Consider the following 25,633-nt stretch of genomic DNA (forward strand, 5'->3'; position numbering starts at 1 on the left):
CAAAATGTTCGAATCTGCATTCTATCCTTCTTACTTTTCAGAGGAAGAAAGGGAAGAACAGAACATAGGAATTATTTGATAGAATGATTAACTTTGAATTCTGGTTCTGATCCACTAATAATTGATATAACTGATCATTTTGAATTTTAATTCTGATCCTCCAACAAGTTGTATTTCAGTGTTATGATATTGGGGAGAGGGAGAGTGCCAAATAATACATTTTATGACTCAGTTTCCCTTTCCATAAAGTGGGAAGCCAGACACTTACCTCTTATCTCAATAGGATATTTTAAGAATTAATGAATAAATACTAACTGCTTTGAAAACTTTGGTTTTCTGGCTTTTCAAAGCCCATTTCTGGTCACCTGGCCACATAGGATATCCATGAGGGGTCAAAGTATGCCCAGAATTTCAGAAATGGAGGTTTCTATATGAGCAAGACTAATGGGGGTAAGAACAGAACTACAGGTTAGGTCCCATCATGGAGGGTTTTGGATATTTTCAATAGTGTGTGGTGGCACTAAGGAGCCATGATAGGGGTTTGAGCATAGTAAGTGGAGCTGCTTTTTAGAACTGTTAATCTGCTTGCGCTTAGTAGAATAAATTGGAATAGGGAAGAGTAGTCACCAAGGAGACAGCAGTGGTCCAGGTGAGAGGTAAAGTGAGAGCTGTTACTGGAACATCAGCTCATTGGGCTTTTGCTATAATTGAACGTAGCCAAGTGTGTAAGGCGAAAACTGTGTTTTTAAGTCCTGTGTTTGCATAATTGACACCTTCCTGCTTGGCTTCCAAGTACATCAAATTGAGATATGCTATTACTTTAGTCAGTGCCTTCACGTTGTCATTCATTGTTGGGACTATGCAATGTATGTAAAAGGCTTCACTTATCTGATTCACATCTGTCTTTTAAAAGAATTGGTCACATCTAAGAGGGAAGTTTTCTCTTTTGGAAAAATGGCTTTATTTCTGTCATAAATGTGGTACATGTGTGTTATAAAAATCTTCTAGCAGTACAACCAAGTATAGAGAAGGGAAGAGAAGACCCTCCCCAACCACCCAGAAAATACACCGTTAGCATCAGCTAAACATCACTTCAGACATCACTCCAGAGATAGGCGGAGGCTGGTTGGGTGGGTAGGTGGGTGGATAGATGGATGGATGGGTTGATTGATGGACAGACAGATGAGAGAAGTAGAGATACAGATGGCATTTATCATGTTATATTCCTTTCATTGAATGTTGAGGAGTTCGGTTCTGTGATTCTTTCAGCCTTCCCCACGCAGAAGTCTTTTGCTTTAAGAGGCTGTAATAATTAGATTACTGTAACTGGTGTAGTAGTATCATTTTTACTCTTGCATATTTAACCACTTCCTTTTAATAATTTGATCACTAATTCCTAATTAATGAAACTGCTGTTCTCATAGCCTGATTCAGATTGAGAGTTTGCCCTCCATTTTAGGGCCTCTCTAAGACCAGTTGACCAAGGATATGATAGACAAACTAATAAGAATGTTCACAAGTCACATTTTCAGATTTTATCTAATATTCTTCCTCGTCCTATGTAAGTCTGCACACACATTAGAAACATTGATCCTGTTTCCCAAATGTAAGTTCTGAACAGAACACAGCAAACTGACACGCCCTGCCTGGGGGTTTCATGTGATAGAATAGTCCAGGGGCTCAGATGGACCTATTTGCAGCCTCCTCTGCATTCCCTAAAGCTTTGTGCTTGCCCTGCCCTATTGTCGGCAAACACAGAAAGGTGGGGAGGGGACACCTGTGTCTCATGCATATATGCTTATTGCTGTAACTCACCCATTTCTGTGTTCATAGGTTTTTGATGCCTTTAGTAATTTGGTTTTCTTCATTTTATACAGAACTTCGTCTATTCCCTGACAGATTTGTGGTCTGTGTAAGTCAGCTTGCATTCAGTTGTGATCTTTCAAGGCAGAATGAGGAATTGGTATGTATGAAAAAAAATCTATAAGCAAATCTGCTTAAATATTGAATTATTGTAAAATATTTTTTCAAGAATTTTTTCTTGTCTTTTGGCTATTGATCACTTAATGTATGTTTTAAGGGACATACATTAAGTCCTCAATATGTCCTACCTGTTTTGCATGATACTATTAAGACCGCTTGAAAATTTAGTTTGATCTGCAGTATTTTTTCCATATTCATTTTAAATGAGAAAGCAACATTTTATGAAAACTGTGATGGTGCTTACGATAGTATTTAAATGAAATAAAGCAAAGTCTTTCAATGAAATGAAGCAAAATCCACATGTTTCCACTGGAAGCTTTCATTGGGGTCAGTGGCTTCTGAATTTTATTCCATGGTGAATCACTGACATTTTCATGAGAACCAGTACTTTTCCCCAGTGTGTTATTTCTTAGCTGATAGGGTTCATTTTCTTTCTCTTTTCTCATGCTAAGTCTTAAGCTCCATCACATCCTGTTACTCTTTCATTGGAGTTCTCTATTCAGACAAGTAGATACAGAAAACTTCAGTAATATTGCACTGGAGAGAGTCTCCTTGTGTGTGAGTGTGTGTATTTTCTTGCTGGCCACATATCCAGTCTATCTGAACTTACTTCTATACAAACTTTTTCATATTTTTGGACATACGTCGTAAAACTTTAAGAAAGAGATGAAAAAAATCTAGCAGACATTAAACCTGGGTATGAAGTATATGACACGATTATGCTTCTAAAATAATTTATGGGATTATTAATTTATCCCTTATGTTTATTTCTAATACATTTGAAAATTTGGCCCATACCGTCTAAAAACAACTTCTTATCTCATCTTAAATAAATACTTAGGGAGAGTGTTTTAGAGGCAATAAGGGTGAATGGAGACCCAGAAAAAGTAAAGGGCAGAGAACTCATATTTAAATGTAGGTGCCTTCATTTGGAGCAAATACACGCATCAGAAAAGCCAACATGACCCTAATTTCTTCATATATCAATAAAACTCTAAGTATTCATATTAAATTAATTAAATGAAGCAAATTTGGTGAAAAGTATTAAAATTTTATAGTTTGAAATATTTTTAGAATTTTAATTTCTTAGTAAATTAATAAATACTAAAATAGTAATGCTATTGGCAAACAAGTATATTATAATACTAGAGGCCCGGTGCATGAAATTCATGCACTGGGTGGTGGTGGGGGGGGGTGTCCCTCAGCCCAGCCTGCACCCTCTCCAATCTGGGATATTCCTCTCACAATCTGGGACTGCTGGCTCCCAACTGCTCACCTGCCTGCCTGCCTGATTGCCCCCTAACTGCTCCCCAGCGGCCTGATTAACACCTAATAGCTCCCCTGCCAGCCCGATCGCCCCCAGCTGCCCTCCCCTGCCGGCCTGGTGCCCCCCAACTGCCCTCCCCTGCTGGCCTGATTGCCCCTAACTGTCCTCCCCTGCAGGCCTGATCTCGCCCCCAACTGCCCTCCTCTGCAGGCCTGATCTTGCCCCCAACTGCCCTCCTCTGCCAGCCAATTTGGTTCTGATTAGTCAGGTTTTTTTGCCAGTCAGCATCAAAAGCTCCCCCTCCTAGGTAGCCATTGGCTCCTCACAGTTCACTTGGATTTGGTTCTGATTAGTCGGTTTCTATGCCAGTCAGTGTCAAAAGCTCCGCCTCCTAGGCAGCCATTGGCTCCTCACACTTCACCCAGATTTGGTTCTGATTGGTTGGTTTCTATGCCAGTCAGCGTCTCTGGGCCTATCAAAGGGGCCAGATCAGAAAGGCAGGGCTGATCAGCAGCCCTAGTGGAAGCCTGGAAAGAAATGGAGGTGTGGCTGCTGGCCAGGCCCAGAGAGAAAGAGAGAGGCAAGTGCTGATCAACAGCTGACACAGAGGCTACTGATCAGACCCTGCTTCTCTCTTCAGGCCTCTCTCTAGGCCTGATTCTCAGCCCCCTCAGCAGTCAGTGCTGAGTCACTGCACCTGCTGCCATAGCAGTCAGTGCTGGGTTGCCATGGCAGCCCAGCACTGATTGCAGTACTGACTTCCGGTTGGTCGAGCCTCCGGTCGTGATGGACCCAGGGTTTTTATATATTAGGATAACTAACTCAAAGCAATGAAGAAATTGACCTGTGGTTTAAGAAAACAGGTAAGTGTACTAGAAAGTATCATTGCTTTCAGATGGGATACAGAATAAATGAGATCTTGTATGATATATGATATTGATACTTAAATTATTAAGGTTGAATTAAAACATCTCAGTACAACTGAAATACTATCTTCCTTAGGGGCACTGATATTTATACAGATGTAAGTTTTCTATAGCTGATATCATATAAGTCCTATAATCTTAAGGACTTCGTAAATGTTAAGAATTTTCATTCTTACAAGTTGACTAGTCTGAGCCTTTTACCTGAGCCAGTACAGTTGTTGTTTTTTTTTATCTTCAGAATGTTCTGACATCTAGTGATAATACTATCAGAGTCCACCAAGTTAGCTTATAAGAAATATGCCATTTACATCATGAGGATCTTTCACTGTTTTGAGTAATTCTCTTAGATGTGGTTAGGCTCTGTCTCTTTAGCTGCCCTTTCTTCCCACCTCTGACCGTGCCTTCACACACTTTCCCATCCACACCCACACAAGTCAACTAAGCCTGATGCAGCTCGATCCCTGGACACAGGCCCTGTGCACCTGTGTTTGGCCTGTTCACCTCTACATTCTCCCTTCTCACAGGCCTCCAGTCTACCACCTTTCAAGCTTGTCCCTACAAACAATAAAATATCCAGGTCAAGCAGAGGGCCTCTCTCCCACAGATGGCCCATCAAGCCAACCACAAAGCTGTCCTTCCACCACACTTGTCTTGGAGCTCTATCTTCATTGATATTTGACCTCTGAAGAGCCCTCCTGTCCCCATCTATTTAAGGGTCAATAAATAGCCCTTCCCTCCCAGAATTGCCTTCTGCGCAGAGGTGGCATGCTTACTCCCTTATATTCTAGTAGTTCAGATGCCCAAAGCCAGTGATGCCCCGTCTCTCTCCTGTGAGTATTCTCTGAACTTCCGTTTTCTATAGAGCTTTGAAATCTTTTATCAGTTTACATTGCTGTTTGCCCCAGGGCAGGATCCACCTCATTTTCTCTTGGTGGATGGGCAAGGCCTGGGGGATTGGCTTCCTAAGGAGCCATATTGGAGGTACTTCTTTGGCAATAAGCTTCAGTTACTTTCCTATAACTGCTTACTGAACTCTCTCTTCCCAGCCACAGAAGGCGTGAGCCAGTACCGAGCCGCAGCCTGGGCGCCTTACTCATGCTGTAGCCTTGAGTCGCAGATTCCCTTTCCTTCGTCTTTTCTTCTGTCCTTTTTGGTCCTCAGTGTCTCAGTGACAGTTGGTGAGGAAATCTGGGGGAGCCTATTCAGAAGTGCTGTGCACAAGGAAGCCAGCTGCACACAGCTCCTCATTCTTAAAAAGGCAGCTGCACAAAAGAACCGCTGTTGCAGGCAAAGCAGTACAAAGGGAGTAGTCCCCCACTTTGGAGGGAGGGGTGCAGAATGAGCACAGCCATGCTGCCCCCTGACCCCCGCAGCTCCAGGGAGGTCTGTTCCCCGCTGTCCACTGAGGGACGATGGTTCAGGGAGCTACCTCATGTTGCAATAGCTCCACGCCGCGTGCTCTTGTGCCAGGGATGTGGGAATTGTGATGTGTACTTTGGGAAGAAAGGGCATTATTATGAGATGAGTCATTGTATTTTTCTTACTACAGTTTCTCATAAGAAATCTTGAAGCTCTTGTAGGTTCAATTTTTGACCTATCGCTAGAAATTGAGCTGGGGAGTCATTTCGGGAGTTTGTACCTTTAGTTTTTTTTCTCCCCTCTCCTTCTTTCCCTTAGAAATATGAAGAGCATGAAATACAATTTTGTATTGCACTTAGCTTTATTTCATTACAACAATATTCTCTTTCATATTGACAAACCCAAGTCCCTGTATAGAAACTTCTTTCTCAGATGTAAAGCCCAGGAGCCTTTGGGAAATTCAAAATTATTTATTATTTTCATTACTTTTTTATTAAAGTAAATAACCAATAATAACCAAAGCAGTAACTTTATAAAGTAATACATTTATTGTTAAATAACCACAAATTATTTCTATATGTATATAGCTGCAACATTTCAGATTCAGCATAAAGCTACTATCTCACAGAGCATTGCTTACAGCCACTCCTAGTCTCCTGAGACCCTTCCCATCTGTTCTTACCATCACCTTTTACATAATTTGCTGAATACTGGCTCTTTGCTAGGAGCTCTGGTGGGCCCTGGGGCAACTAAGAAAAATAAGAAAGTGCTCTTACCTTCAAGGAGCTTACAGTTGGGCAGATCAAGGGCACTGAAGGTTATCCTTGTGACCTAAAAATGTAATTCAAACAGAGCCTCATTTTTTTCTTAAAGATGAATCCATTCTGAACCTTCCTGGTTCAGTTGGATCCTGTCTGCCCTTTAGAAGCGAAGTCCAAAATTCTAAGTTACTTTATTTTAAACCTAAGCTGTAAGAGTCTGATTCTTCTGGAAATTTAAAAAATGACAAGTGAGTCTGTACATAAGATATTTAGGTTCATGTGTGTTGTGCCCAATCTGTGAAAATAATGGTCAAGATTGTGCAGACATACAGCCAGCCCTATGTCCTCGCTGTGGCATCATGTTCGTGAGATTACCGGCACATCCTGACCGGCACTAAATTGAACACTTCTCTTAAGTCACACTACTTTTTAACACTAAAGAATTCTCCTGCTAGTTTATGAGTATATAATTGAAATGAAAATGAGACTAAAGAAGGAATAAAACTGCCCTGGCCTGGGTTATTTTTAGCTTGGCTTTCGTGTATTTCAGCTGTGCGTAATTGAGCCTCTGTGGGCCTTAGCCCTCTTCTCAGTCAAGGGGAGGATGTCAGATTACCTCAAAAATCCTTTCTCACACTGAATTTCTATCAGAGGAAGCAATGAAAATGTTGCTAAATAAAACCCATAAAATTATTTTGCACAAAAGAGAACGTTCCTTGTAGATTAAAAAACTGTGATTAGAAGAAAATCAGAATAGAGTTATATTTTATCTTAGGAAAGATCAATAGAAATTATAAATAAGTAGAAATTTTAGTCTTTAAGTTTTTAGAATACAAGAAATAAATTACTTACCAATTTGACTATGCACTAACTTATACACCCCAATAAGAGAATTATTTAACTTTCATACGACAAATTTTGCATAAGTATAAATCAGATCATTCAAGAAAAAAACTCCTTTTTTGTATTAAAAAATTAAATAAGAAGTGTATTTTTTTCCAGATTTTTCTTGATATATATAGTCTTTGTAAGATTCCATTCTTCTCATCTTATTGTATTTCCTAAACAATGCTGGTGGTAAATTACATGGGAGCCATAAACAGGAGCTGCCTGTATGTAGCACTAAGAAATGTTCCTTGAGTGGGAAGAGGTAGTTTCCATATTTCACATTTCCCACAGTGTTTTGCACTTAGTTTTTTTTTACTTAATAACTGCTTACCAAAATCGTACATGTTAATTGTGCAAAAGTGTTTAGAATCCCAATATATACAAAGACAGTAAAAATTGTCCACAACTCCCAATCCAAAGATAGCCTCTGTTAATGATCTATTTACTTCATACTTGATAACTGAGGTCAGTGTGTATTTAATTCAAATAGGACCTCTGCATTGTGAATTCTGTTTCTGTCCATTTTTCTATTAGTATTTTTGTATTTTACAAACTCCTTATTGTATAAAAACTTCTTACATTGCAAGAAAAGTGACTTTTAGTGAGTTTAAAATTTACCTTTCATGACATTGCTGTGTGGTAAGTGTCTATGTCCTCAATTTTATGTTTTCCACAATGATTGACTGCCTTAGATGATCTTGGTGTCTTGTGGTTTTTTTTAATTGGATAAATATTTACTAATATTTTCTTCTGGTAGTTTTATGAAATTTAGTGCGTGATGCGAGCTCCTTTTTATTCTGCATATTGACCAGGATTGTACTAATTATGGTTTTTAGGTTTGGGGGGATAGGCGTGTTCTGTCTGACTGTGCTCATGGGGCCTTAGTGTTGGGGCACACATGACAAGGGGCTTCTCCAGACACAAGGCTCCTTTTGCCCCCGTAGCAACAGGACTAAATTGATGCTCTCCATCTTGCCCGCTGCCTCCCTGTGCTGTCTGCCTTTCCCTTTTCCAGTCAACTGTGGCCCGTGCTCAGGGTCAGAACACACTGTTAACAAGTAGTTATGGAACAGATAAGGGCCACACCCGAGAAGGGCCTATAGATGGGCAGTTTTCCTTGAATAGGGATGGAACTATAGCATCCGCTGTCACCCACCGGCCCTTATGTGGACACACAGGTGGATGATCTTAATGAATTGCTGGTGGTGGAGATGAAATTGTTCTTGGTTGGCTTGGTCTATCTAGAACATTTTTTCTAGGCTATGACAGAGAAGATAAGAAAAAGGTTTTCTCCGATGAAATCACTTTTAAAGATAAACTATCCTTTGCTTATATGTTACCGTCACCTAAGGTTTTGTTCTCCTTTTTAAATAATAAAATTCTCCTAAATGCTAAGCCAGTAGTATTTCTAAAAGAGGCGGTTCATGTCGTCTCCTCTAGTGCTCCACAGGAACCTGCCCTTTGCTGAGTTGGAATAGGATAGAATGTATACGAGCCCTTTAATCCTTTGTGCTTTTCTCCCCATAATGTACCTTTACTTATGCAGAGACCTCTAATCTCCTTTTGGTGACCACTTAGTTGATAGATCGAATTAGGAAAACCACTGTGGGGAATAGAATAAGTGGAAATGAGATCAGACTTCAAAGTAAAAGACCACTGCCTCTGCTCTCACCCACGGGATGACAAATCGGTTGGCTTCTTGGAGCACCAGTCCCCTGACTTGTTAAGCAAAGGTAAAAGTGATGCCTTCCCAGCTTTGTCTAAGGATCAAGCGAGATAGTGAATATAAAAATGTCTTGTAAACTCTAAAGCACTTATATAGTATTAATTATTATCATCACCATTTCCATTATCTCCAAAGAGGGGTTAATTTAAATGACATTAATACCAGATTAGCAGATTGCTATTTTTTCCCTGCTAGAAATGAGAAAAATACCTAATAATATTCATCTGTGCATATTTTACCAAGAGGCTCAGCACCTTCATTTTTTGTCTTCACTTGGCAGATCAGATTCATTTTGCAGCTATAAAAACGGAAGTACCAAAAGTTAAATGATAAAACCCTATTTAGCCAGTAAGTAGGTGATGGAATGCAGTAGTCCAGGGGGATATATTAAGAGCATAAACATGTGACCTTCAGTGAGAACTCTGTTAACTAACACCAAGAGGAGGGGGCAGAATAGAGACCGCCCAGCTAAAATGCCTTTTATTTCCAGTGGCTGCCAGTGGATTCACAATGAGGTAAGGCTTTGGAGGAAGGACCCACTAACTTCTCAAAGGTACATAGGAATTTGGAGACAGCAGACTTCTCAGGCCCGAATTCCTAAAAGCACACGTGGTCATCGGAACACCCACAGTGACAGCACAGAGTTCAGCATGCGACTGGATTATGTTTGGAAAGTTCATTAGTGAACAGATGATTTAGAATTCGGTACTCATTTTCCCAAGGAAACAGTCTCATAAATGCAGTGAGGTTCCCAGACTAGGGAGATTGGAGTTTTGGAAAAAGGGGGGTCTTGCTGTCTATGTTCAAGGGAAGTAAGAAGAGCTATTGCCTCTGTATCCCTGGGCAGCGGGCCAGCTCTGGACAGAATTTTGAAATAAGACAGTTATCCGTGACGTCTTCTCTCTAACTCTGACAGCTCTTCCCTGGCGAGCAGGCCCACAATGGGCCCTCTTTTGGCCAGCCCTGCTACCTATGTGGCTGGCTCCATACTCACCCACCTCTCCTCTCCCATCCTGTGCAGGCCCCCATGCTCCGCCAACAGGAGTTGTTAGGGAAAAGATTATCACCTAAATGAAGGTGGCAACCTTCCTGCAGGTGCTGGCATTTTCAACCCCTGGCTTCTGTGAGGGAGGTATTTTTTAATAAGTTGACCCCTCCCCCCAAAGGTGGGCTAGCTCTGCCCGGGGCAGTTCCCAGTTAGTTTCTCTCTATTTCTCACAGATATTTCCCTTCTACTTTTAAACTGTGCATTATTAACCTATGATTCATGAATTCCCTGAAACTGAAAAAAAAAAAAGTTATATGTATTTTTATGTTTTTCTAATCCAAGTTAAATAGCTTTCATTCAGTTCTCGAGCAGCCAGTAAATTTCCTCATCTTTAAGAAGTGCTGGCCCCAAACCTATGATTTTTCTAAAAATCCAAATTTTGTCACACGAGTATGGCACCAGAGACCCAACTGTGGGGCCTAAGGTTGTTCAGGATTTATTTTTAGGGTTTTGAGGGTAGGTGAATATAAACTGGAAAATCCCTGTGAAATGTGTACTTCCTACAAAATAACTTCCTTGATTTTTTTTCAGGTTAACATTTTTGCAACTACTTATTTGCACTTCCCTAGACCTACAACAAGACAGTTTTGTAGTCATCAATTCAGAAGAAAACAAAACTTTAAAAAGTATATTAAAGAAAAAATCCAGTAGAGTTCCTACTAACGCACAGGGCAGCAGCCTCAGCAGGCTGAGCTCCACTTCCTCTCAGAGGGAGGCAGAGAGTGGAGGGCTCTGGAGAGGGACTCGCCAGAGAAACCAACTGCAGCAAAAGCCTTGCCCCTCCTTGTGGGAACTGAGCAGGCGACCCAGCCTTATAGGGCACCAGTTTCCTCGTCTCTGAAATGGGCAAGGTCAAGTCCTCATGGGAATCTAAAGAGGACTCATTTACCAGGTGCTTAGTCCCTGTACGCAGTGCTTTTTTTTGTTATCTCAGTACAAATGTCCTCTATCGTTATCACCGTTAGAGAAAACAACTTCAGTTCACGGTGGAATTCAAGAGATAACCACTTACCTTTTCATTACCTCTTTTTGCTTTAATTCTTTTGAGTCAATACACTTATGTGTTTCTCTACTTCTTTTCATTGTTCATTATTATCCTATCCCACCTGTTTTGCCCTTTCCAATCCCATAACTTATTAATTATCACATAATTTAAGAAAATACCAGAAGTGAAATTTGGGGAAGAGACCTCTTCCTCATTTTAAGATGTGTGGCTTCTGCATGGTCACCTGGCATCTAACATTGTGGTCGTCGTCATATTTCTTGCTCTACTTGAGCTGCTTTTCTCTAAGTTACTCAACCGTTCGCCACATTTCAGAACACTGATGCTCCTGAAAATCATTAAGCACCCCACTAGCATTCAAAAATAACTTTCTTTTTGCCGTAATATAAAGTCAAAAAGCATTGAAAGTAGTTCCAGCTTTATATTTTATTATTATTTTTGGCCCCCAAGTGAGTTGATAATATATTACTTTACTGCTTTTATTGTTTGCAAAAGCTTTATTGTTTGCAGAGGGCTGTTGCATACAATAACTTATTCAGTGCAACAAACCTGAGAAGAGATTGTATCAGTCTTGAACCTAGTCGTTTTCAAGGGACAGGAAGGCCAACTTAAAATGGCTTAGCAAAAAAGGAAGGTTTTGGCTCATGTGCCTCAAAAGTCCAGGATTCAAGTATAGCTTGATCAGAGGCACAGAGAATATCACCAATACTGTTTTTCACCACCTTTTGGATCTGCCTTTTACTGTGTTGGCTTCATTCTCAGCCTGTATGTGGTAGTCGTTCCTGGCAGCTCCAGGGCCAAGGGAAAAGAGAGTGGGCCTCTTCCCAGGCCACCTGGGTCACAGGCCCACTTCTGGAGTCAAGCATGGAAACAAGGCCTCCTGAAATGCGTGGACATTGGATGGACAGTGCGGACATGATTCTCCAGAAGAAAATCTGAGTAGTAGTATTATTTTTTAAATACATTTTTATTGATTTCAGAGGGGAAGGGAGCGGGAGAGAGAGAGAGAAACATCAATGATGAGAATCATTGATTGGCTGCTTCCTGCACACCTGCCACTGGGGTTCAAGCCTGCAACCGGGGCATGTGCCCTTGACTGGAATCGAACCTGGGACCCCTCCGTCTGCAGGCCAACGCTCTATCCACTGAGCCAAATCAGCTAGGCCTGAGTATTATTTTCAGGAAGTGAAGGGGTGTCCACTACCAAGATATTACCATCCCTTTTTTATAGATGAGGAAACTGATGCTCAGAGAACATAAGTGACTTATCCAGATCTCACAGTGAGGTAGTGACCGAGAGGGAGCTGGACCCATGGACGACTCAGTCCTGTGTTCTCTCTACAGCTCCATCTCTAACCACCACGGCAGTGACTTACCAGGCACAGTGGAGAACACTGCGCAGGGCCAGGCCTCTCAGCTCAGTGCTGCCCCACGCTGCCTGTGCTGCCTTGGACACCTAGTCTCTGGGTCTCATTCTTCTCAGTCTGTGAACCAGAGACAATACCTGTCTGCCGAATACTCAGTAAGACGCCGGATGTGGGCTAAATTAATTATGTAAGTTCCCTACAAATGCAAGGCATCCTTTGCCTTCTTACAAACCCCATATGGTTTGTGTAGGTTTTGGGTTTTCTTTTTCAAATGTGTTTAGTGCTTTCCAGTTTCCAAAGTGTGCTTCATATACCTCACTTCATTTAAACTTCCCAAAGAACCCTGAAAGGTAGATGAGAAACCAACCATCAGGGGGTTGAGAAACTGGCTCTGGGACAAGCAGTCAAGGAGTGCCATACCTTTTCCTCCACCCCCTTGCTTCTGGGCTTCCCCTTCCATTCCCAGGTGTTAACCTGATTTGATCAACTCTGGGTATAACATTCTCAGCAGATGTGATCATAAGGAATTCAGAAACAGTAATGATTAGAATATGCCCTAAGACTATGTATTCTAATATTCTGTGAATTACCTACTTTTAAAATATTCTGGTTGGGTTATTAATTATTTTTAATTGAATAAAACAGAATTAAAAGAAACTCATGTACATGACCATGAGTAGACTCAACTCTCCGAAGACAAGGGCTGAGAGTACCACAGCATTACTCGTGAGAAAAATCTTCACTAGCATTGAAGAGCTATCTTCCCTTCCTCCCTTTATTGCCTTCATATTAGGCAGGATGTTCTGCAATCCTGGAAATAAGAGTTTGGTGGATTAGCTTCTAGCTGTGCTGTGGAGGCTCTAGGAGCCCCACACTGGCAGGCAGGGTGGTTGGGGTGAGCTGTCACAGGGCACACACGGGGAGCTTGCAGTGACCAGCAGCCTGATATCATGGTCCCTAGGATGTGCCCCTCTCTATTTCAACCTAGATTAACGTGGATGTCCCAGGGCCTGCAGCCAGTTGCTTAGCAAAAAAGGAAGGTTTTGGCTCATGTGCCTCAAAAGTCCAGGATTCAAGTATAGCTTGATCAGAGGCACAGAGAATATCACCATTACTGTTTTTCACCACCTTTTGGATCTGCCTTTTACTGTGTTGGCTTCATTCTCAGCCTGTATGTGGTAGTCGTTCCTGGCAGCTCCAGGGCCAAGGGAAAAGATTTTCCCAGCAGAAGCCTCGTTGGTCAGATGAACATGGCATTGTCACCCGTGCTGTTTGTTTATATTGAAGCAGGTCCCTGGAGGGTGGCAATAATAAATCACTTGCTTCACTAAGTTGTTTTGAAGGCAACATTGGTGAGTCCATGAAACAGTGCCTGACACACAGTCAGAGGTTGGCACACGGTAGGTGATCACATCTCTCCAAATGCCTGTTTCAGTCATCACTGACTCACTCTCCATTAGTCACCTCCTCTAATCCAGCTCCCAGCCCATTTCTCTACTCCTTTTTACTGCAAACCCTTCAAAGGTGTTGACTAGACCTGTGCTGGCCAACACTCCAGCCACTTCGCAAGTCAGAAATGATGTACTCTAAGTGTAAAATACACACCAGATTTCAAAGTCTTAGTATAAAATTCAAAATACCTCAATTTTTAAAATTGATTACACATTATAATAATATTTAATATATTGAGTTAAATAATATGCATTATTGAAATTTAATTTTACCAATTTCCTCTTACTTTTGTAATGTGTCTGTATAAAACTTGAAGTTATATGTACCACGTGTGATACATTTGTACTGGAGAGTTCTGGTTTCCACTTGCCTCTGCTTCACTCTTGAAACCATCTGGGTAGGCTTGGGTTCCAGCAGCTGACCAAAAACACCTTTTGCCAAGTCAACTTCTGTGATCAGTTTTTACATCTAACCATTCAGCAGCATTTGACACAAGTCACTTTCAGTGAAGCACTTTCTTCTCTTGCCTCCAGGGACATGCTGTTATCTTGATGTTTCTCTTTCCTGCTGTCGGTTTCTCAGTCTCCTTTCCCGAATCCTCCTCATTCTCAACTTTTTTTTTTCTCGTCCAGACTCACTCCCTAGTGGAGCTCATTTTGACTGATGCCTTTAAATACCATCTCTGCTGATTTCCCAGCTTTGTGTCTACAGCCCAGACCTCTCTCTGCCTGCAACCTATATGTTAACTGCCTGCTCACCCTCTCCATTTGGATGTCCAGGAGGACTCTTAACTTTTGTTTACGTACCTAAAATTGATTTCTTGGTTCCACTTCCCTGAGCCTGTACTCCCTGTATTGGTGAAGGATAACTTTCATCATCCAGTTGTTTAAACCATAGATCTTGGAGTCATCCTTACCTTTTTTCTTCTCTCACCTCTTATATTCAACTAGAGGCCCAGTGCACGAAATCGTGCACAGGTAGGGTCCCTAGGCCTAGCCTGCAATCAGGGCCATCTTCCACCCATTTGCCAGTCCCCAGTCCTACCCCACTGCAGACACCCACCCCGGTTCCCCGTTCGCCATCTGGCAATTGATCGGAGCCTGCGGGCCAGGAGGAGGGACCAAGAGGTCAGCTATTCCTCCCGCTCGCCAGTTCCCAGTCCCGCCCCACTGCCACCCACCCTGGTTCCCCATGGTTCCCATTGGCCATGCAGTGATCGGAGCCTGCGGGCTGGGGGGAGGGACCAAGAGATGATCAATGCACCTCATAGCGACTGGTCAATCAGTTGTTCTGATCATTACGCTGTTATGGTTGCTGGCCTTTTATTGTATAGGATTGATCAGCACATTCTATTGGGTCTCCCCTCAAATTTTATTTACAATCTAACCACTCCTCACCATCCCCAACCTCCCCTAAGACCCATCATCTCTGAGTGGACCATTGCAGTGGTCTCATCACTGGTCTCCCTGCTTCCACTTTGTCTTTCTCCTGAACCCAAGGTAATCCTTTTTTTTATTCATTTTTTTTTAGATGACATTGGTTAATAAAATTATATAGATTTCAGGTGTATAGTTCTATAATACATCATCTGTATTGTATTGTGTGTTCACCACCCCAAGTTAAGACTCCTTCCATCACCCATTATCCCCACTTTACCCTCATCTATGTCCCCCCACCACCTTTTTCTCTGATATTCACCATATTCTTGTCGTGTCTATGAGGGTTTTCTTGTTTGCTTGTTCTTTGCTTAATCCCTTCATCTTTTCCACCCAACCCTGAATTCCCCCTCCCCTCTGACAGCTGTCAGTCTGTTTTCTATCCATGATTCTGTTTCTGTTTTGTTAGTTTATTTGTTCATTAGATTCCACATGTGAGTGAAATAATATGCTACTTGTTTTTCTCTGGCTGGCTTATTTCACCTAGCATAATAATCTCCAGGTCCATCCATGCTGTTGCAAAGGATAAGATTTCTTTCTTTTTTACAGCTGAGTAGTATTTCATTGTGTAAATGTACAACTTCTTTTTATCCACTTGTCTACTGATGGACACTTAGGCTGCTTCCAGATCTTGGCTATAGTAAGTAATGCTGCAGTGACATGGGGAGGAATATGCTCTTTCGAATTAATGTTTCAGGTTTCTTTAGATATATTCCCAGAAGTGGAATTGCTGGGTCAAATGGGAGTTCCATTTTCAGTTTTTTGAGGAAACTCCATACTGCTTTACTCAGTGGCTGCACTAGTCTGCATTCCCATCAACAGTGCATAAGGGTTCCCTTTTGTCCACAGCCTCGCCAAGACTTGTCATTCCTTGATTTATTGATGATAGTCATCTGACAGGTATGATGTGATATCTCTTTGTTGTTTTAATTTGCATTTCTCTGATGATTAGTGATGTTGAGTATCTTTTCATATGTCTATTGGCCATCTGTATGTCCTCTTTGGAGGGGTGTCTATTCAGGTCCTTTGCCAATTTTTTAATTAGGTTGTTTGTCTTCCTGGTATTAAGTTGTATAAGTTCTTTATATATTTTAGATATTAACCCCTTATCAGATATATCATTGGCAAATATGTACTGTCATTCAGTGATTTGTCTTTTCATTTTGTTGATGGTTTCTTTTGCTGTGCAAAAAACTTTTTAGTTTGATGTAGTCCCATTTTGTTTACTTTTTCTTTTGTTTCACTTGCCTGAGGTGATATATCAGAAGAAAATATTGCTACGAGAAATGTTCAAGATTTTATTGCCTATGTTTTCTTCTAGGATTTTTAGGGTTTCGAGTCTAACATTTAAGTCTTTAATCCATTTTTAGTCTTTAAACCATTCTTGTGTATGGTTTACGAAGGTGATCTTTTTCTTTGCATATATCTGTCCAATTTGCCCAACACTATTAATTGAATAGACTATCTTAACCCCGTTGTATGGTTGTGTCTCCTTTGTCAAATATTAATTGACTATAAAGGTATGGGTTTATTTCTCTGCTCTCTATTCTGTTCCATTTATCTATATGCCCATTTTTATGCCAGTACCATGCTGTTTTGATTACAATGGCCTTGTAGTATAATTTGATATTAGGTAGTGTGATTCCTCCAACTTCGTTCTTCTTTCTCAAAATCACTGTTGCTGTTTAGGGTCTTTTGTAGTTCCATATACAATTTTGGAATATTTGTTCTAGTTCTGTGAAGTGTACCATTGGTATCTTGACAGGAATTACATTGAATCTACAGATTGCTTTGGGTAGTATGAATAGTTTAATGATGTTAATTCTTCCAATCAATGAATATGGCAAATGCTTCCACTTATTTGTATCTTTCTCAGTTTCTTTTTTCAATATTCTATAATTTTCCAAGTATAGGTCTTTTATATCCTTGGTTAAATTTATTCAGTGTTTCGGGGGGTTTTTATGAGGCAATTGTGAATGAGATTGTCCTTAGCCAAGATAATCCTTTTAAAATATCAAGTCCATTTTCTTCTTGGAAACTTCCTCACAATAAAATATGCCATCCTTAAAAAAGCTATACACGATTTGCCACCCCTACTACCACTAATGTGCGCGCGCACACACATACACCTCTTACCTGCTCTCTGACCCTTTTCTCTGATTTGCTTTCCTGTTTTCCCTGCTTCCAGGCACTCTTTGTCCTCACAGCATGAGTGTTCATGCTTCTCCCTGCCTGAAATGCCCTGCCCCATATGTTTACCTGGCTTGTTCTCTCCACTCGGGTCTCTGGGTAAAGCTCACCTTGTTACCTACCACCACCCTCCCTGACCACATCTAAAAGAGCACCCCACGGCGCTTTAGAGGTTTATTCTCTTCCTAATGTCACCATCACATAACATAGGCTTATTTGTTTCTTATCTTCCCCGTTGGGAGGGTGTCTTCATGAGACAGGGCCGGTTTCTGTGGGCTGTGCCCTTTTCCACAGCGTCCTCACAGTGCCTGGTGCAGAGTTCAGTGGTCCTGCTGAACTCTGCTCAGTTATCCATTCCTGGTCCCTTTAGGACAGAAGTTTAATTCTGCTAGGCATCAGAATCACTGGGGCGTTTTACTAAAATGCACTTGCCCTGACCTCACCCCCAGAGAGGCGAACACAGTGGATTCTGGGGAAGAACCCAGAACATTTTTTATCAAGCCCCCCAGTTGATTTTGATGTCTGAGGTAACTGGATCACACTTGGCAAATGCTTTCTCATTGTACCAGTTTACATTTTGTTACATTTCTCTGCTTGGTTGAGTGTTGTTTCAAGTGAATCAGCAGTTCTTGAATTACCTAGGAACCTACATATAGATCTCTTAGCCCCACCCCAGGTTTTGTGAATTAGAACTTCCAGGATGGATCTCGGGAATCTATTTTTTTGCAAACCTCTTAGTGCCTCTAATACTGAGTCTGCTAGCCAGTCTTCTCACTAGCCTTTGGGAGCCCAGCTGTGTTTTATGGACTTCTCAAGGAGGTAATAAACTCAAGAGCAGGTGCTTTATGTCTTCTTAGGCCAGCTTCTCCCCCCATCCCACGTTAATTCAACAGTGTTCTATTCAAAAATAGTATTCGGTAAGTCACTGTGGAGTGAATGCCTGGATCTATCCACAGTTTCAACTTGCCTTTGTAACTTGAGTATCAACCAGTATTTATAACTACATTTCAACCTAGCTCATGCTTGGACTAGAGGCAGGAAGTGAGTCTTAGTTGCCCAGCTCACCCTGGTGGGGCTGTCTTTGCAGTCCTTTCTGTCCAGAAATTTGAGAATGTGTTTCCCAGGTCAGACCAGACAGCACTGGGATAATGTCAGCCATGATCAGACTCAGATTCTAACCTACTGCACCTCCCCCTTGGACCTGTACTGGAACACGTGTGCTTTGGCTGTCCTCTACCTCAGGGTGCCTCCCTGGTCTCCAGAGCATCCCCAAGCAGGGGGCAAGGCCTGACCACTTGTCTGGAAGTCTGCCTGGTCTGCTCAAGCTGCCAAGGAGGGTATGCCTAGATTAGATTCCTTCTGGGGCTGGTGGCCTTGCCCTAGGAAATGACATTTGCAAAAGTTTATTCCTTGGCAGACTCAAAGCTAGCTTCCAGGTTGTGAGGACTCATTTATGCAGGGCCAAAGAGGTCATCTTGGTTAACCTGTTTCTTAAATACCCATGGGGTGCTTTGAGTGGCCAACTGGTATCCTTTTTAATTATGTTGGTGTTTTTCTGTATTCTTGGTAGAAGGTATCAGGGCAGAATCCAGAAAGGAACAGTGTCATCCGGGGATGCCTGAGAGGCACTTGAAACCCCAGCACCCTGTCTGCACCTGAGAGTTTTGCCTCTGGATAAGCCATGGATTGCATTTTGATGCCAGATGTGAGAGGCTGTTAGTAATCAGGATGACTGGCCTGGGAAGTCCGGTTCCCAGGTGGTAGTGCTTCCTCTGGAGGACTTGTCTGGGGGGGGCACCAGGGCTGCGAGTTAGTGACAAAGGGAATGAATTGACCCTAGACATGCAAGAGTGAGAGCTTTCTAATGAGACCTGACAGTTCAAGGGCCAAAGGAGCCTAATCTTTTTCTCCCTGCCCACCCAGTCTTCATACAAATGTAAATATGCCTCCTTCAACAAATTGTCAAATGTGGTTTTAATTTGTGTGAGCCCGCCTTGCCTCTTTTCTTTCTTCTTTCTCTCTCTCTCTTTTTTTTTTTTTTTTTTTTTTTTGCAAAGGAAGACACAGGTTTTGCACTTTTTGAACTGGACATTTCCGTCTGTCACTCCCTCACTTTTTCTGTCGTCCTTTTTCTTTCAAGGACGTTTCCCCCATTGTTTGTCATCTGAGGAATTTGGGATGAGAGGGGATCGTCCTGTTTCTTTAAGAAGTTTTTGAAGTTCCCATAGGAAATACATAGTGCTTTTCAAACTAAGTTTTACAATAAATACATGAGAGTGTGACTGAAGCCAGTATGAGACTCGAAGTGTCACGATCACGCATCCCACTCTCTGTGCTCCCCGCAGTATCCATTGTTGTTATTTATGACCCTGTCTGCCTTCCATTGTGGACTTCTTCCAGCCTTGGGGAATTTACATCATTCCTAATAGCAAAAGGCTTTCTGGTTCCCACAGAGTTGTTCAAAGCCTGACTCATGCTCCTTATGTTAATTGTTCAGCTCTGAAAATACAGCACTTACAGGGTGTGGTTGTAAGGGGAAAATCTACTGTACTTACAGGGCATGTTTAGAAGTGTTTCACACATAAATCTCAATCTCTCTCATTTAACTTTCAAACTGTAGTTCTTTTTGGTCAACTAGTAAGTCCTAGAAGGGGGGAAAGGGAGAAGTATCAAAATGCAGTATAATCCAAAAAGACCTGTAATAATTTGTTCACTAACTCTTAAAACTGACATAAGTTGTACTGGATATGACTTTAGATGACGCTGGTCCAGGTCTGAGACCATAGGCAGGGCAGTGATGGGATGTGGGACACCCAGGCATTCCACCAGTGGCTCTCCCAGGCTCCCTGGGGCTGTCGTCGTTAATTCCAATGTAAGTCTAAAGCAAGGACCTCATGATAATTTACCAAAACTGTTCCTGTGGCAGCAACATTTCATTGTGGAATTTGATGGAGAAGGGTACTTGGTGTCCCAGAAAATGAGAGAGGTTAATGCTTTGTCTGAATTACCTATTTGCTAACAAAAAGGAAACAATTCCGAAGTAGGAAATGAGTCCATATTGGTGAAGGTTGGGAGGTTTTCACACTTTATAATTGCTTCCTAATGATGCTTCTAGGGCAGCCGTGGGCAAACTACGGCTTGCGGGCCGGATCTGGCTGTTCTATCCGGTTCTCTTGCTCTCCCCTCCACTCCTTTACTTTGAATTTATATTAGTTCACACAAACACTCCATCCATGCTTTTGTTCCGGCCCTCTGGTCCAGTTTAAGAACCCATTGTGGCCCTCGAGTCAAAAAGTTTGCCCACCCCTGTTCTAGGGGAACATATAAGGATAGGTAGACAGATACTCAATATTCGATGAATTATATAATGCCATAGTGATGCTGTTCATTTAAGAAGAAAAAAAAAACCACTCCCAGTTTTTTTAGTAGCCAAGATTCTCAAACTCTAGTTTTTAAAGGACCGGTGTTAGAAGGCTTACCTCGTGATGCATTCTTGAATATTGCAAAGGCCATATTCTGTATTTTCATAACAAGAGGAAATGTGGGAAATTCTTGATATAATTAGGTTCAGACCTCTGCACCACCAGGTCTCTCTGGAAGATCAGAGCTGACAAACACGCTGCTGCCTGGCATCGTGGCTCTGGGCATCAGCATGATTTGGGCTCAGAGATACCGTGTGTTGGCCAAGAGTCCCCAGATGGTTTGGAATCAACATTCTTTCCATCACAGTCTTGTATGTTTGTGGTGCATGTTAATGTATGAAGTGTGCATGCTGAGAGCCCAGAAGAAGTGACAATTTACCAAAAAGTTCTAGATTTTAAAAAATTCAAATAGCCTAACACTAAGCAGTTTCATATAGCCCTCACAAAAATAAGTATGTTCACTGGGTGGTTCAGAGCGTAATGGCTTTTTCTCATGTTCAACTAATAGATTTCTGTTTGAACCTTTGTTATCTTTTGGAATAGACGGGAAGAGCTCTCCACGGAGCGTCTGGTTATTTTGCTGAGTGTGCAGAGGGTCCACTTCCTCCCAGTGCAAAGCGCAAGAGAAGCGCTCTGAAAGAAATGTAAGTCCAGTGTGTTTCCTTTTCCTCGTGTTTGACTGTCCGTGTGTGTGGATACATAACATGAAATGGAGAATCCAACAAGAGTACGTGGAACTTAATCACAGCCCTTGGCACTAAGCCTACCTTAAGTCACATACTTGCTCTTCTACCTTCCTGACTGTCTTTCTCCTGCTTTCTGGACAACAGGAACCAAAGCCTTGCTTCATAGGTGTGTTGCAAGGACTAATTAATTACAAGCGCTTTGAAGATGAAAAGCACCTGTTGGTGGTGTGTTTCATACAACTTTCAGAGTGACTACAGACAGAGCTAAAAAATGCATTCCTTTTCTAAGATGCTTGTTCCGACCCTAACATAATTATTATAATCCTCCTGCCCCAGAAAGCAACAGTATGAACGTGAATCTATATATTTCTCTCCAGACTAAAGCTTAGCCAAAATAAATATTTCAGCTTCAATGTTTTGAGTTCAGTGGTTTAAGCAATTTCTTGCCATTCACAAGCCTGCAAATATATGTTGAAGTCAGTCTCTAGTTTTTAAATTCTTCCCATGAAGCTTTTATTCTGCCCCTCAAAGTAATTTTCAACCTGTGAGATTTGCATTGTCTGCTGTAGAAAAGGAGCGTGTGTGTGTGTGTGTGTGTGTGTACACATGCTCTTTTGTCTGCCTTGTTTCCATTCTCTATCCTTCCATACTCTCTGGAATTTCTTCCAGGACATTTCAAGGTTTATTAACTGAATCCTGTTTCCAATGGTTAATGAACAAGCCTTGACACCAGCTAAATGGTGCTTATATTTGAGTAATACCTTGAAATGGCCTGAGAGAAATTCCAGAAGATTATTTTACTTACAAAGAGAAATCGTGTGTGTGTCTGTACGTGTATAAGCATGTTCTTGTACACATACACATAGAAACACACATAAACACAACCTCTGCTTTGAATGTATTTGAGCATTTACTTTGGGGGAGGGAGGTCAATGTGTCAAATTGACCCTTAATATCAGAAATGAATACCTGTCTGCCTTCGTTAAAATATGAACTCCATCAATAACCCAGTGATCAGTAAATGAAGTGTTTCCTGGTGTGTCCCAGTGTATTGGAAAAGGTGAAGGCTATTGCTTGGTCCAGTGTGCAGTCAAACATACACTTGGGAATTCTTCTAGATTTGCTGGGAGATAGGGAGAAGGGGGTAGTGCATGCCTGCCTTTTTCAGGCGTAGGAAATGTGGTAGGGGAATTTGGAGGAAACCATGCCATTACAGCATTACAAAACAAAGTCTTTTTTTTTTTTTTTAGCATGAAAAGAGCTGAAACAAAAAGCATCATGAGCAAATCACAGGGCAGCAGGGACATTGTGGGAACGTCGAGTGACTCAGTGGTTACAGAGATGGCAGTGAGAAGAGGTGATAGCCAGGCTTCCTCCAGTGCCCCTCCGGAGTCCTTGGGGCAAGCAAAGGATTGCACACAGGCAGCTGAGAGCCACTGGGGGATCTCTGTTCAAAAGCTGGAACATGTTCATCAGACCCAGCCAGAGGACACCGGCAGCCAGCACAAACCTCATCCTGGGGCGTGGTTACAGACGGGGCTTCGAAGTGGGAGCGCTGTCTGGAGCTGTGAGTCAGCAGCACTGGGTCCAAAACAAAGTCCACGAGGGGCCCGGGCACAGCAGAAACGCAGGCCCCGCGGCTCTGCGCAGGCCTCCTACCACTGCAGGAGAGTTTCTCTTGGAAGTGATCGATTCCTCCCGCGAGAAATGAGAGCGGGAACAAGCAAGGCTGTCAGGGTTTTGCCAACATCAGAGCTGTCAGATCCGGGGTTACTTTTGAAAGAGGATTTGGCAAAAGCCATGTCTAATGAAGAGTTGCATGTTTTGGAAAATCTCTCCTCCAGACATCTTATGAAAAGTGAGCCAGGGAAGGCCGACCAAACCGGCTCAACCACCAACACTGAAAGATCAGCTACAATCCAGGGCAGCCCAGTCAAAAAAAGGAAGAAGTCCGAAAGAGGCCACTGACTTACTAAAGAGGATTGCAAAGTTGTGGTTGAGGGATATAGTGGCCAAACCTGCGAAAAATGAGAAGTATGTGTAGATGCTGTGATTTCAAAGGAATTAGAATGACTTTTTAAAAAAGAAAAATCTATCTTTTTGTTGGGGTTAGCTTTCAAAGAAGTCACCTCCAGGAGCCTATCTGCTTGTTCTAACAACATGGCTACCTTCTCATCAAACTGTGTAACTGCCTTCAGAAAATTATTTTAATGATAAACATCCATTCACTTTGTCAGAGACGACCCCACTCCTGAAGAACTGCACGAAGCCCAGCTGGTGTGGCTCAGTGGCTGAGCATCAACCTATCACAGTTAAATTCCCAGTCAGGGCACATCCCTGGGTTGCAGGCTCAATGCTCACTAGGGGGCGTGCAGGAGGCAGCTGATCAATGATTCTCTCTCATCATTGATGTTTCTATCCCTCTCTCCCTCTACCTTCCTCTCTGAAATCAATAAAAATATTTAAAGAAAAAAAGAATGGCATGTCGGTACTGGGTGCAGGGTATCCTCCTGCTCCTTGGTTGAGTAGGGGGGCCATGCAGGAGCAGGCTGGTGGTTCTCAGCAGCTAGTCCCGCGCCAGCATCATTGTCGGAAAATGTGTTAGAAACGCAGAGCTTGGGCCCCATCCCAGACCTACTGAGTGATTCTGAAACATGCTCAGTCCGGACCCACCATACTAATTGGAGACTCCCTAGCATTTATTTCCACCAGCCTGGCGAGCATGGCCTCCTGCTCACCCGCTGGACCACATGTGGACACGTACACACTTGTAAAGCACCTGAACTCGGTGTATGAGTCACTGTTCCTAGGTGTTATGGCTGCCACAACACCTAGACAGCTGTTACCCTAAGAATCACAAGACCTTTCACAGGTAATTTGGTCCAGCGCTAGAAGACATGGCAGAGCCTTGTTCTTGCTTGTAGCTCAGGCCTATCCCTGCCCCTACCTCTAAGATTTTGGTTAGGTTCAGGATGGACTAGAACCCATAGGGAACTCAATGGCCAGAGTTTCCTGTTTCCCATTTGGAAGGCTTCACAGGCCGTTTAAATTTCAAAACAGGAGTCTTCGATTTGCAGTCGTACCCACTAATGTCTCCAGTGGGCTGGCTGAAAAGTTAGGTAGTGACTCATAGCGACGACTTATTTTGGATGGACACCTACTAAAGATTTTCTTAATTCATTCTAAAATAGGGAAGAAATCATCTTCAAAGCACCCATCAACTACATCTTTTTTTCAGTTCAACATTGGGTGGTCCTTTGAAGTAGTCCCTCCCTAGTAACAAGCAGAATCAGTATATTCCCAAAAGTGTTGGAATTAGCAGGAAAAGCCCAACAAAATGTAAGAATATGGAAACAGACAGTGTAAGTCCATGCCTAAGACTAATCAGTGGTTTCTCTCAGTTCATTCTATCCTCCCCACGTCTCCTTCCCCACTTGTATAGGAGGGGAAGACTCACTAAGCAGCAACCATTTTGATGGTAGCATTTTCGGTCATGAAGTTCAGTCATGGTCACCACACCTATCTATGGATGTAGATGCTCTTCCTTTGATGTTCCAAACCCTGGCTGGAAACCTGTCCCCTTCCTGTGGTCCCAACCTCACCAACCTCACTAGGAGCATGGCTCTGCCCACTGGTATCGTTTCCTCTTCCCTCCTAGTTTATTTCCTCCCCCCAGTTAATTCCAATGAAAGGATTCTATAGGAGAAGAGGGAGCCCAACAGAATGTGGACCACAGTGAGCAGATTCTGCTCATCAGCAGGGGTACACTGCACAGAACGCACACCTGAGCACATGGTAGAGTGTGGATTTCTGTGGCCCATTGTGGGCCTCTCTCAGAGTGGCCAGGAAGCAAGGCCTGCTCTTCACTGAAGACAGAACCACACAGTGTGTCACTGAGGGTTCTTAAACAGAAACAAGTATTGGGACAGTTTCATCAGAGGGGTCACAAATGACCAGGTGATAAGCCAAGAAACAGTAAGCTCCCTGGAACAGTCTAGAATAAAGACAGCCATTCCAGAACAGTAGCTTTAGAACCAGAAGGAGATGTTTGAACCTGAAGCACCAGAAAAAGTTTGTATTGAGACGTTTTTATTTCATTAGTTAACCTGGGCCTGGTGA

The 25,633-nt window shown here is 42.4% G+C and overlaps 1 protein-coding gene across 2 annotated transcripts in view; it reads left to right on the forward strand.

Moving 5' to 3' along the window:
* The window catches only part of SLX4IP (SLX4 interacting protein), a 201,980-nt gene extending 178,002 nt beyond the window's left edge, over window positions 1–23,978 (forward strand). For both annotated transcript variants that reach the window (XM_080684024.1, XM_080684025.1), the window contains 3 exons: window positions 1,878–1,963; window positions 21,372–21,472; window positions 22,765–23,978. In XM_080684024.1, coding sequence (XP_080540150.1) covers window positions 1,878–1,963; window positions 21,372–21,472; window positions 22,765–23,482 — 905 coding nt within the window. In that variant the 3' untranslated portion in view covers window positions 23,483–23,978. The remainder of the gene's footprint in view (window positions 1–1,877; window positions 1,964–21,371; window positions 21,473–22,764) is intronic.
* The last annotated feature ends 1,655 nt before the right edge of the window (window positions 23,979–25,633 follow it).

Source organism: Plecotus auritus, assembly GCF_963455305.1.
Source record: "Plecotus auritus genome assembly, chromosome: 8".
Lineage (NCBI taxonomy): Eukaryota > Metazoa > Chordata > Mammalia > Chiroptera > Vespertilionidae > Plecotus > Plecotus auritus.